At 47.4% G+C, this 13,375-nt stretch overlaps 1 protein-coding gene across 1 annotated transcript in view; it reads left to right on the top strand.

Moving 5' to 3' along the window:
- Positions 1 to 13,375, top strand: part of Camk2g (calcium/calmodulin-dependent protein kinase II gamma) — a 60,879-nt gene that overhangs the window by 25,317 nt on the left and 22,187 nt on the right. Inside the window, exons 6-13 of the mRNA XM_013025599.1 lie at positions 70 to 142; positions 278 to 380; positions 805 to 888; positions 1,340 to 1,434; positions 2,081 to 2,203; positions 7,402 to 7,485; positions 7,723 to 7,765; positions 13,146 to 13,189. Of these exons, the coding sequence (XP_012881053.1) occupies positions 70 to 142; positions 278 to 380; positions 805 to 888; positions 1,340 to 1,434; positions 2,081 to 2,203; positions 7,402 to 7,485; positions 7,723 to 7,765; positions 13,146 to 13,189 (649 nt within the window). The remainder of the gene's footprint in view (positions 1 to 69; positions 143 to 277; positions 381 to 804; positions 889 to 1,339; positions 1,435 to 2,080; positions 2,204 to 7,401; positions 7,486 to 7,722; positions 7,766 to 13,145; positions 13,190 to 13,375) is intronic.

Here is a 13,375-nt window from a genome sequence, read left to right as displayed (position 1 = left end):
CACAGCGTGTGGTCTTAGGTGAGGTAGTTTAACATTGCATTGACTTTCCTTTTCCTTCTGCTTTATTAGCCACTGTATACATCAGATTCTGGAGAGTGTTAACCACATCCATCAGCATGACATTGTCCACCGGGACCTGAAGGTACTACCCAGGCCCCCTTCTTTGCTTCCTGCTTGTGACATATTGGCGCCACCTGGTGCCAGGCATCAGTATTGTGTGGGCCCAAAGTAGGCTCGTTTTGGGTGCCTTACAAGGTTCTCCCTGTTCCATCTGCAGCCGGAGAACTTGCTACTTGCAAGTAAATGCAAGGGTGCTGCGGTCAAGTTGGCTGATTTTGGTCTGGCCATCGAAGTACAGGGAGAACAGCAAGCTTGGTTTGGTAAGAGTGACCCTGGCTTCCCAGAATGCAGCCCCCACCCTTCCTCTTCTTCCTGATCTGTCTTCCTCTTTCAGAAATAGAAGCCAGAACTTTAATGGTCCTGGTTTCCTCGGTGAGTGGAGGAGGGTGGGAGTGTGCAGATTGCTCCTGGCCTTCATGACTCAGTACAGTGAGTCTAGCTGTTGTCAGGATTGCATTCTTGCTGCCTCTGGGGAGGTGTTGAAGTTCCTGGTAGGCACATGGACTAGCCCTCTGATTTAGATTCCAGACACTACAAAAAACCTTCCTGTCATCTCTTGCAGCCTGTGTGCTGAGAGCTTACGTAGCAAAAGCAGCAAGACTGAAAAGGGCTTTTGGAATAAATTGTGGATGTGGGCTTACGGAAAGTAGGCTCAGTGTGCCTCTGCCCTCTCTTCTGCTACAGGTTTTGCTGGCACCCCAGGTTACTTGTCCCCTGAGGTCTTGAGGAAAGATCCCTATGGAAAACCTGTGGATATCTGGGCCTGCGGTAAGCCCATTCCACACTCCACATTTTCGGTGTTAAGGGCTTTCGGCTTCTGGTGATGGCAAGAAAGAGGCATTGCTCTTCCTTGTAGGTTCCACAAGTGCCTGCTATATGTGAGATCATGGTGTTCGTTCTTGTCCCCCTGGGAGGGCTGTTCTCATCACACCCTCTTTCCTAAGTAACTTCCTGGATTATGTTGCATCCTTCTTGGAGAGGGATTTGCCCACGCCTTAGAGGATAGATTGTGCCTAAAGAAATCTCTGATGTGACTTAGTAATGTGAAGAGTGAGGCACAGCAGGAGGGGCTGGCGGAACAGCATTATCAACCGACATCCATCTCTAACTCTGGTTTGGCCCTTGCCTTTCTGGGTGGCTCTGAGCCCTGCATGGCCTTTCTTGGTTCCTCGGGGAAGTAGGTGACTGACCCCAGTGACTTGTGTGTTCTGTCTCATAGGGGTCATCCTGTATATCCTCCTGGTGGGCTATCCTCCCTTCTGGGATGAGGATCAGCACAAGCTGTATCAGCAGATCAAAGCTGGAGCCTATGATGTAAGGATGGATTTTCTGAGAGCTAAGCAAGTACCCTGGGAAGAACAAATTTCTTATCCCTCAGGTTCTGTCCAAGGGAGCGGGTGTGTTTATTGTGTCACATGATACAGAGGATGTCAAGGGACTTTGAGGATCCAGGGATAGACATACAGGACTCAATATTGCCACCCTGTGTGCAGGGAGCAACTTTTTTTTTTTTAACTCTTCTTCCTTTTCTTGCGGGCAGGAATCATCTTGGTAGCTATAAAGTTAAATAACTCACTTAAGTCCTTTGATCTTTACAAAGAAAGGAGAAGCCACAAGGTGTGCTGCATCACACAGGGAGAAGTCTGGAGTCTCCCTCTACTATAGTGGTACCTTGGGCATACAGCTGTACCCATTTTCTCCTTAGTAGAGAGATCAAGCTGAAATAGAAAATGCTCTTGTCTGGTACTCTAGCATTCTAACCATGACTGTTCTGGTTTTCCTTTTCTAGTGTAAGTTTACATAGGTTCTAGGATAGGCTCAGGTTTCTCCAGCTCTCTATCCAGAACCTTTGGTTACCACAGAGTATCCCAATTATAGGATTTGGGATGAAAACAGCCTACATTTCAGGGTGTGGGTTCACATGTGTCATATCCTTCCTTCCCCTGTTCCTGCTCCTTAGTTCCCATCACCAGAATGGGACACGGTGACCCCCGAAGCCAAGAATTTGATCAACCAAATGCTGACCATAAACCCAGCAAAGCGCATCACAGCTGACCAGGCTCTCAAGCATCCATGGGTCTGTGTAAGTATCTTGCCCCAGGTCTTGGGGATCAGAGGTGGCAGTTCCCCAGTGCCCTCAGTGCCTCCCTTACACTGCTTTTTATCAGCAGAGAATCATCTGGTCCCTAACCAGAGTCAGGGAGAATGAGTGGAGGCCAAGGTCAATCAATGCCATTTGGGAACTCAGGGAATCAGAAAGGGCCAACAGTTTTTTTACTTGCCTTCACCCCCATTTGTTGTTGTGAAAGACTGTGATTTAGTTGTGGGATTTTGTTTATATGGACTTTGTTTGTCTTTTGGGATGGTCTTGTAGCTTGAACCCAGGGCCTGGGCACTGTCCCTGAGCTCCTTTTGCTCATGGATAGCCCTCTACCACTTGAGCCACAGTGCTACTTCCAGCTTTTTCTGTGATTTATTGGAGATTAAGAGTCTCACAGACTTTACTTTCCTGCCTCAGCTGGCTTCAAACCTCAATCCTCAGATCTCAGCCTCCTGAGTAGCTAGGATTACAGGCATGAGCCATTCGTGCGTGGCTTGATTTAGGGGTTTGTTTTTGTTTTTTGGTTTGTTTGGGTCAGTTGTGGGGCCTGAACTCTGGGCCTGGGTTCTGTCCCTCAGCTCTTTAGCTCAAGGCTAGCACTCTACCACTTTGAGCCACAGCACCACTTCCAGGTTTTTCCACTTATGTGGTGCTGAGGAATAAAACCCAGGGCCTCATACATGCAAGGCAAGCACTCTACCACTGAGCCACTTTCCCAGCCCATTGATTGAGTTTTTTTGAATGAGGACTTGGAATGGCCCTTGCAGACTGGGTAGTTGATGATAAAAAGCAGTTGGCAGAACCTAAAGTGAACTCCCAAGTTTAGGGCCTATTCAGTCTCAACTATCATATAACTCTAACAGAACTGTGACTGGGACCCAAAAAATAAAAGATGCCTCTGAGCTATTAAAACAGCATTCTGGGGTTGGAGCTGTGGCTCAGTTGGTAGAGCACTAGCCAATGAGCAAAAACATCAGATATCATGTTCAAGTACCAGTCTTCAACCCCTCCCCCCCCCCAAAAAAAACCCACCAAGCATCCTGAAGCTGAGTCATGAAGCTTCTGTGCTGAATCCCTAGGAAAGGTGTTGTTTATACTATGTTTTCATACACAAGTCAGTCAAATATCTACTTTTGGACAAAGAGGGTCTAGTTAGGTATTTTGACAACCATGCTGCATTTCTTTATTTGTTCATTCTTGTGTTTATTGGATGCCTCTTTGGTGCTGGTTATTATGGGATATTGGAGATGCAAGGCACAGGCCTTGCCTGAGAGATCCGGCCGAAAAGGACTTAAACAGACAGCTGTAAAACAATGTGATGAACATAAGAAAGAACCTAATAAGTGTAGGAGTTCCTGCTGTCCCTGGAGGTCTGTAGTGTCACAAAGGTTATATGGAGAAGATGACCTAGGTTTTGGTTCTTAGTGGATGAGTAAGAACTCCCTAAACTGTTACCGTGCAGAGAGAAATAAGCATGAGCCAGAGTGAGAGGCCATGGGAAATTGTTGAGTGTAAGGAATGTTAAGTAGTTTGGTTGTCAACAAGGCTGTAACTATAGGAATGTTAAGAGAATGGGGCCAAAAAGAGTATGACATACAAATTTCTGCCTAAGGAGTTGGGGATTTTATTCTCAAAGCATGAGGAACCATTTTAAAAAGAGTATGAAGTTTATATTTAAGAAAGATTACTTTGGAGGCTGTGTAGAAAATAGAATTGATGGAGACAAGAGAAAGGCAGAGAGGGGCTGGGAAGGTGGCTCAGTGGTAGAGTGCTTTCCTCACATGCATTAGGCCCTGGGTTTGATTCCTTAGCACCACATAAGCAGAAAAAAGCTGGACCTGGCGCTGTGGCTCAAGTGGTAGATTGCTAGCCTTGAGCTGAAGAGCTGAGGGACAGCCTCCACAACCGACAAAAAAAAAAAGAGAGAGAGAGAGAGAAAGGCAGAGAGCTGAGAAAGCTGTCTAAGCAAGACAAGATAAGGTCTCAGCTAGCAGTAGAGGTAGTGGGTAATGTGGTAAGTAGCAAATTCAAGAGATATTTAGGATTTAGTGACCAGTTTGATTTGCAGAAGGAAGGGACAGACACAAACAGGAGGAGGAGGAGAAATATGGATGTACACATTAGAAAAGAAGGCTCTAGAGGTATACTTAAATTGTAGAATGCCACCCTGGCAACTCTGAAACCCTGAGTTCAAGTTCTAGTAGCACAAAAGAGAGAAAGAGAGCAAAACAAGAAAAGGACAAAAAGTTGGAAATGCAGGTTATCATTGTTCTGTAGGTAATCTTGCCAATCAAGATCCTTATTGTACAGAGCCAGGCGCTGGTGGCTCATGCCTGTAATCCTACCAACTCAGGAGGCTAGATTTGAGGATTGCAGTTCAAAGCCAGCCCAGGCAGGAAAGTCCATGAGACTCTTATTGCCAATAAGCTACTCAGAAAACTGGAAGTGGCGCTGTGGCTCAAGTGGTAGAGCGTAGCCTTGAGCTGAAGAGCTGAGCGACAGCGTTCAGGCCAAGAGTTCAAGCCCCATGACTGACTCCCCCTCCCCCCCAAAAAAGGAAACTGGAAGTGGTGCTTGGATCAAGTGGTAGAGTGCTACCCTTGAGCTGAAGATCTGAGGGACAGCTCCCAGGCCCAAAGTTCAAGCCCCACAACCGACCAAAAAAAAAAAATCCTTATTGTGAGCTTGTGCTGTGAAGAGAAGAAAAAGCCACCAAACACTAGCATTTAGGGACAGTGAGAATTACAGGACCTAGCAAAAGGGACTGAGAATAACTTTCATAGTCAAAGAAGATTCAGAATCTAAGAAACAAGCCTCTTAGTAATCAAAGACTTCAGGAGTCTGTGGTAAAGATGGAAAGGAAGGGGCTGGGAAGGTGGCTCAGTGGTAGATCGCTTGCCTCGCATGCATTAGGCCCTGGGTTCGATTCCTCAGCACCACATACACAGAAAAAGCCAGAAATGGGTGCTGTGGCTCAAAAGATGGAAAGGAACAACCAGACTCTACTAAATGAGAGGCCATTGTTTCATCATTCCACTAACAGTGAGACAAACCTGCTTTCCAAGCAGTGAGAAGGAAGTGTGGCTAAGGTTTTCTAAGGAGCTAGGCAGTGAAGGGGAAAAGAAGTTAGTACACCCTGGGGGACGAGGATGTATTGGGGAGCTTGCTCTATTTTTGTCCTCTGTGTGTGTGTGTACATGTGTGTGTACACGCGCACACCTGTGCCAGTACTAGGGCTTGAACTCAGAGCCTCAATACTGTTTTTTTTTTTTTTGCTGGTCGTGGGGTCTGAACTCTGGGCCTGGGCGCTGTCCCTCACTCTTCAGCTCAAGGCTAGCACTCTACCACTTGAGCCACAGCGCCACTTCCGGCTTTTTTCTTTTTGCTTATGTGGTGCTGAGGAATCGAACCCAGGGCCTCATGCATGCAAGGCAAGCGCTCTACCACTGAGCCACCTTCCCAGCCCCTGTTCTTTATCTTTTTTACCCAAGGCTAATTAGCTCTACCACATGAGCCACAACTCCATTTTTTGGCTTTTTTTTTTTTTTTTGCCAGTGCTAGGACTTGAACTCAGGGCCTGGGCACTGCCCCTGAGCTTCTTTTGCTCAGGACTAGCTTCTATCACTTAAGGTACAACGCCACTTCCAGATTTTTCTGTTTATGTCATACTGAGAAATTGAACCCAAGGCTTCATGCTAGGCACATACTTGCATGCTAGGCAAGTACTCTACCATTAAGCCAAATTCCCAGCCCCTGGCTTTTTTTTTTGTGATTGAGAAAAAAGCCTCATAGCCTTTTCCTACCCAGGCTGTCTTTGAACCACATTCTTCAGATGTCAGGATCCTGAGTAGCTAGGGTTACAGGCTTGAGCCCCCAGTGCCTGGCTGTCTTTTTGTTTAAAAAATTTTTAATTAATAAAATTTATTATACATATAAATTAATGTTTTATAGTAATATAAATTATATTTTAATGCATAGTATTGTGATGATTTAGTAATCAATATCTCTTGCCTCTCTAACTTCCAGTAATCACTGTTCTACATTCCATTAAACTTTATTTCTTTTTTTTTCTTTTTCTTTTTTTTTTCCAGACCTGGGGTTTGAACTCAGGGCCTGAGCACTGTCTCTAAGCTTCTTTAACTCAAAGCTAGCACTTTACCACTTGAGCCACAATGGTACTTTCATCTTTTTCTGTTTATGTGGTACTGAGGAATCGAACCCAGGGCTTCGTGATTGCTAGGCAAGCACTCTACCACTAAGCCACCTCCCCAGCCTAAAACTAATCAACTTTTGCTTTGTTTGTTTTGTTTTTTGAACTCTGGGCTTGGGCGCTGTCCCTAAGCTTTTCAGCTCAAGGCAAGCACTCTACTCGAGCGACAGCACCACTAACTTTATTTCTTTTTAATTTCCACATATGAAAGAGAACATGCAGTACCTGTCAGTATGGCTGGCTTATTTTACTTAATGTCATGTCCTATAGCTCTGATGATTTTTTTTTGTCGGTCTTGAGGCTTGAACTCTGGGCCTGAGCACTGTCCCTCAGCTCTTCAGCTCAAGGCTAGCACTCTACCACTTGCGCTACAGCGCCACTTCCAGTTTTCTGGTGGTTTACTGGAGATAAGAGTTTCACGTACTTTCCTGCCCCGGCTGGCTTTGAGCCATGATTCTCAGATCCTCAACCTCCTGAGTAGCTAGGATTACAGGTGTGAGCCACTGGTGCCCAGCTAGCACTAATGATTTTTAAGAAGCTTAAATAGAAGTTTGCAAAGCACTTACAGCTCTCTGCTGTCTCTCAGAGTTCAGAATGTGAACTACAGTGAGTATTTGGTAAACAGTTGCCGAAGAAGTAACTGAACCAGGTCCCAGCACTCCGGATATTCTTTCCCATCCTCAGCCACCTTTGCCCAAGGAAGATTAGAAGAAAGCTTTCTCAGCACACTCATCTAGCATCTGTTATTGGTGGTGGTTTCATATTCACGTGTCCCTATATAACCTTGAGTTTGGGATAGTGCTTTTGTTCTAAAAGTGTTTTTGTGTCTGAGACCTCCTTTGAGCTTCAGAGCAGCTCTGTGGTGCCAGAGCACATGACCCTGTCCTCAAGTAATCATTAGTGCCAGGACTAAGGTAAAGGGTAGAGGACCTGGGCTGGGGTCTCACAGGTCTTTGTGTTTGGCTTCCAGCAACGGTCCACAGTGGCCTCCATGATGCATCGCCAAGAGACTGTAGAGTGCTTGCGAAAGTTCAATGCCCGGAGAAAACTGAAGGTGGGTCTTTTTTTCTGGACCATTAGCCTCCTGAAATGTGGCCTTCCAGCAGTGCAGTTCCTATCTTTTCAAGAAGCTCCCATCCTGCTAGAGCTGAGGGCTATTTGTACATTTTGGGGGATAGGGGCAGAAACCTGAAGTGTGTGGAATCTAACCTAAAAGCAGCTGCTTTTGCTTTAGGCCATGCTACTTTTACTGACATTCAGTTGAACTCATGAGACCTTCTTCTTTCCCCAGGGTGCCATCCTCACCACCATGCTTGTCTCCAGGAACTTTTCAGGTATGTGTTCCCAACTATGCAATTTAATTCTGCAGAGGTGAGTGGGTCAGAAATGGAACCCAGCAGTCCCAGGCAGCACAGATGTGCGCATGCACCTCGAGCAGGATGAATAAGGATTTCTGTTTTGGAGGGCTGCTGCCATCAAGTCCTGATTCTAAGTCCTGTTACTGAGATTCTTTGGTGGGGGGGGGAGGCTTCTGTTGGAGCTCAAATGTATGAATTCCATTCCTTAGAATCTCCCATAAAGTATTCTCCACCTCCCCTGTACCTTGTCCCTGTATATTCTTTCTTATTTCAGCACATTATGATTGCAAACCAAGGCATTGGAGAATGTGCTGGAAACAACAAAAAGAATGAGGTGCAGTGGTGCCACCCACTAGGATGGTTTCTTACTTCATATTGTCCAAGCTGAGATGCCTAATAAAAGTTATTCCAGGACTTTAAACCTTTTATAGTGACCCACACTTAAGTATTCTTTGAGATACTGGCTGTAAAAGTGAAGAAACAGAAACCAGCAGGTAGGATGAAAAGGAACTGCTTAGATATGCAAGAAGAATTATAAGAGTTGTGATCAGTAGTTTGTAAATCACACTTGACTTTACTTTTCAAGATGCAAGACACTCCAGTCCCCCTTTGCCCCATTTTTACCCCACTCCCAATCATTGTTTGCCCTCAGCTGGGAGCACAGTGGCTTTTCTTTGAGGAAAAGGTAAATGATGTCAAGACTTAACTAAAGGCAGAATGGTCTCTCCCCAGCTTGCTGTTGCTCCTGGTCTTCCTTCCCTCTAACACTCCCTCGCTGTTTTGATTGAAGACTCCCTTCCTGACTTCATCCTCTTAACAAGACTCCCTTCCCTCGCTTTCCTACTGTGCCGCATGGAGAAGGGCTTGTGCGGGAGTACCAGCCTCCAGTTAGGGTGAGCAGCCACTCTGGGCAGGGCTTGCTTCCTTGAGTCCCAGTGAGCTCGGCTGTGTTGGTTTACTGGTTCCAGGTAACCCAAGGGCCTTAGCTCAGAGGAGCCTGCAGAAGGAAGTCCTAACGCTTCACTGGCTTCAACTGGAGAGCTAAAGGGCTCCAGTGTTAGGACTGAATAGTGAGTTCAGAGATGCCCATCCCTTGTGACCCTGGTTTGAGGGTTCATTCTTAAGTTGTTGGTGGCCACTTAGGAAGATTGTGCTCCTGAATCTTCCTTTCTCAGAGGGGGAGAGGAGTAAGTGGTTGGCCACTCCCACAGAGATGGACTTGCAGGCCCACATTGTGTTACTTATCTTCTAATTACTTAAACAGCTTCTGCTTTCTCGGTTTAAGAACCTTTCTAGCCAGGCACTGGTGACTCACACCTGTAGTCCTAGTTACTCAGGAGGCTGAGATCTGCAGTGCAAAGCTAGCCCGGGCAAGAAAGTCCGTCAGACTCTCATCTCCAATAAACCACTCAGAAAACCAGAAATGGTGCTGTGGCTCAAGTGGTAGAGTGCTAGCCTTGAGCTGAAGAGCTGAGGGATAGCGCCCAGGCTCAGAGTTCAAGCCCCGCAACCTACAAAAAAAAAAAAAAACTTTCTAGAGAATTATGTTTGAGGGAGTTTCTCTGCTGTACCTAGAGTGGTGCTTGTTCTTTCTCCTTTTATCATAGAAATGTGAAGACAAGCTTGTGCTTTTTTTATCCTGACCAATTAGTAGCAAGTATCCTGTCTCATGGCCTTGGGTCTCCAGGAAATCAGTGTCCTGGTTTCAGATAATTGAGCTGTTCAGACAATTGGCTGTTAGGACAGAGTACTAATTTATCCTATAGATCATCCTGTCCTCATTACCCAGACCTTGTCTGGTCTTAGAGCTCACTTTGCCCAGGTCAAAGAAGACCAAAACCCAAACAAACCAAACCAGTGCATTTCAGAATAGTCGACCTCTTCAGCCCTAGAGAGGACAGAGCCAGTCTCCATAAGATTCCTCAGAAAGAACTATCTACAGGTGTAATGAAGGACATACAGGAGGCTGAGATTGGAGAATCAAAGTTCAAAGCCAGCTCAGGCAGATAAATCTAAGCAATTCTTTATCTCTAATTAACCAGTAAAAAGCTGGAAGTGGAGGCATGGCTCAAGTGGTAGAGAACCAGCCAGCAAAAAAAAAAAGGAAAAAAGAAAAAAAAAAGAGCAAGAGCATTCAAGCCCAGTACCTGCACAAATAGGGAATCTAGTTTAGTCCTGGATTGTAGTAGCTTGGCAAATGATGAAATCAGAGCTTCTAGAACCCACAACTCTGGCAGCTTCTGTTTTCTTCCTGGGGACTAATTTCCTGGACATCATTACCCTTAGTGCACTTGTGAAATACAGGCTGAGAAAAACTGTCTCTCTTGGTTGCCTTCCTTATGAGGGAGAGCGACCTGTGTCTCTCAGGAGCTGGGCCCATCGATAAGCATGGTTGCGCAGGGCCATAGGGTCTCCTGTGCTCCAGTGCCTCTCTACTATTTGGAAAGTGTTAAGGGGAAAGGGCTGCTCTGTGCTCCAGGCTCTTGGATAACAGGCTCATTTAGGTTGTAGGAGTGAAGGTCTGATGAAGCTCAATGTCCTTCCAACCTTAAGTAGATCACCTCAGAAAAGGTACCTATTTCCCACCAAATCAGGCTTTTCTCTGGGGAATCTCACCAGAGGCGACCATGGGACAAGTACTGAAGCCATCTCCACAACGTAAAGGCGTGGTATTCCCTTCACCCTGTCCAAGCCTGATCCTCTCAGGTCCCCCAGACTGCTGCAGGGCTGGCTGCTCCTGCCATCTCAGCCTGCCCCTTGGCACCTCTGCTCCCCAGCTCAGCTGGCTTGGCCACTGCCACCTGGGTCGTACTGTGTGCGGCAGCCAGTGGTTCCCAAGCATCGTGCTGGGGCATGCTCGCTGCTGTCTGGCCCCCCGTGGCTTTGCGGCAGCTCTGTGCACTGAGAGATTGTATCCCCTCAGTTGGCAGGCAGAGCTCCGCCCCCGCCTCGCCTGCCGCGAGCGCCGCCGGCCTGGCCGGGCAAGGTACGTGGCATGAGTCCTCCCTGACCGCCTGCCTCGGCTCCCTGCCACCCCACCAGGAGGGCCAGCATGCTAGGCCCACTCACCAGGGAGGCCAGTCCCATGCTTGCGGGCTGAGATGGGCATGCCAGATGGACCACCTAACTTGGCATCTGCGAGCGCATTGATGTTCCAGAGCCCCCTAACCAGCCGTGCATGCTGGGCGCTTGCCAACTCTCAGGAGGCAATAGCCTGGGGATGTGGAGCTGGGCAGTAGGAGCCTTTCCTTCAGATGGCCTGTGGGCCTGACCTGCAGACAGCTCTGGGCAGAGCCCAGAGCTGCCAAGTGCTAGGGCTGGACTTCTGCAGCACTGCTTAAGACTCCATAGAGGGAGGAAACCATGCCCCTCAAAAATTATTAAGTCTATGCTTTCAGACTCCCAGATGAAAGGCTATGGCGTGCAGAAGCCTCAGAATCAGCTATCCCTGGGTTTGGATCCTAACCCTGCCACACCAAGTCCCCTCAACTCACTCAGCCTTAGTTTCCTCATCTCTGTAAGGGGAATAACAGCGTGATTTTTTTTTTTTAAGATGATATATGTCATAGGTTTTCAGCTCTGCCTGTACAGAACAACCAATTACCTGGGAGCTCATAAAGATTCCCAGTGCTTGCTTGAGGTAGAGGTGTGGCCCAACTGGTAGAGTACCTACCTAGCAAGCTTGAGGCCTTGCATGCAAACTTCATTATCACACACACACACACAATCTCCCAATGGCAAGCCCTATCCCCACACCAGACAATATAAGTCAGAATCCTTACTGGATGGGATAGGACTAGCATTTTATAAAGCTCTGCAAGTGATTACACTGAGCAACCAGAGTTGAGAACTGACTGATGTCTGTAAAATCCATAGGCAGTCAGACTCACTATAAACACATTAAAAAATTAATTTTTAACTCCAATATGACTAGAGATAGAAAAAATTTTGGAGCCAGACTCTTGAGATGTCAGGGAGAACCCCAACAGAACCCCGACATCTCACTAGAAAGAGATGGAACACAGGTTAGGTAGGCAAGATGACCTGAAGAGCGAAAGAGCAGCAGCAATAGAGACATCCTGGGTTAACGAGTATTTACCGTGGCCAGACATTGAGCTAAGTGCTTTGCAGATATGGCCTCACTGGATCTTCACCAGTTGACTGGTTTACGTTCTGATGATCACATTCTATAAAGAAACCAAGACTCAAAAACGTTAAGTGACGCTGGGCGCTGGTGGCTCACGCCTGTAATCCTAGCTACTCAGGAGGCTGAGATCTGAGGATCGCGGTTCAAAGCCAGCCCGGGCAGGAGAGACCGTGAGACTCCTATCTCCAATAAACCACCAGAAAACCGGAAGTGGCGCTGTAGCTCAAGTGGTAGAGTGCTCGCCTTGAGCTGAAGAGCTGAGGGACAGCGCCCAGGCCCAGAGTTCAAGCCCCACGACCGACAAAAAAAAAAAAAAAAAAAGGTTAAGTGACTCACTCGAGGTCACAAAAGTACCAAGTGGTAGAACCAAGATACAAACCCAGGGCAGTTCAGGCCATTCAGACATCTGGGCTGAATCTCTCCTTATGCCCCTCAGGCCTCTCCTATTGTCTGCTACCTTCCTGGAGCTGTTATGACTTTGCCAATGCGGCTTGCCAGTGTCACCAGCCTTTGGGTGTGGAGTTAACAGCCTTGAGCACTCTATGACTGGTTAGAAGCTGTTTGACAGCTCATCACTCTGTTCAGTCCTTTCTGCTCAAAGGTCCAGAGAGTCTGGCAAAGGGGTGACAGCTAGCACTTAGTAAACCTAGTGAGTTCCTGCCCAGTGAAGGCTTCAACCCCCTGGCAAAACCCTCCTGTAGGTGGTCCTGGTTTCTGTGTCTGTGTCTGTGTGTCCTCACGTCTGGTTTCCTTTGTGAACTGTGAGACTGTTTCTTGAGAACACTTTGGAGATGTCTTGCATCCTTCCAGTGTGGCATCTGGAGAACGTCCGTGGCATCTAGGGATATGGCCCTCACCCTTTCACCCTGGCACTCTGCTTCCAGACTGGGTGGAAGCTGTCAAGGGCAGTGCTCCCGGTGCCTCAGGTGGCTCCAGTTCTAAGTGTTGTTTCTCCTCCTAAGCGCAAGGTGACCGCTTCTGCTGAACTCTCTTCCATGGCAGAAGAGTCCCATGGTGCCGCCCTGAGGGCTCTGATAGCCTTGAGATGCCCTTCTTGCAGAGGGGATACTGAGAAGGACTTCTTTCTGGGGGCTTGGAGACCGTTGGCCCCTTGTCAGCACAGCAGTCTCTTGCAGATCTGGCTGCCTGGAACTCAAGCTGGAGAGGGGATAGATACAGGAGATAAGACTTTCCTCTTTGTTTTCACAGCTGCCAAAAGTCTATTGAACAAGAAGTCGGATGGCGGTGTCAAGGTAGGTGTGTTTCTCCTCCTCTGACGGGAGACTGGCCTCTGTCCCAGCAGTTATGCTGGAGGATCCTAGGCATCTTGTTCCCCTTTTCTCTGGGATCTGTTCTGCCCTTGCTGTTCTGCTTTAAATAAGAAGCCCTTGTGCTCAGAACAGCATGTTCCACTGGTCTGAGGGAAGAAGGAAGAAGTA

This window comes from Dipodomys ordii, unplaced genomic scaffold, assembly GCF_000151885.1.
Source record: "Dipodomys ordii isolate 6190 unplaced genomic scaffold, Dord_2.0 Scaffold86, whole genome shotgun sequence".
Taxonomy (NCBI): Eukaryota; Metazoa; Chordata; class Mammalia; order Rodentia; family Heteromyidae; genus Dipodomys; species Dipodomys ordii.
The sequence above is the reverse complement of the archived record's forward strand: the minus strand, read 5'-3'. Positions and strand labels throughout refer to the sequence as shown.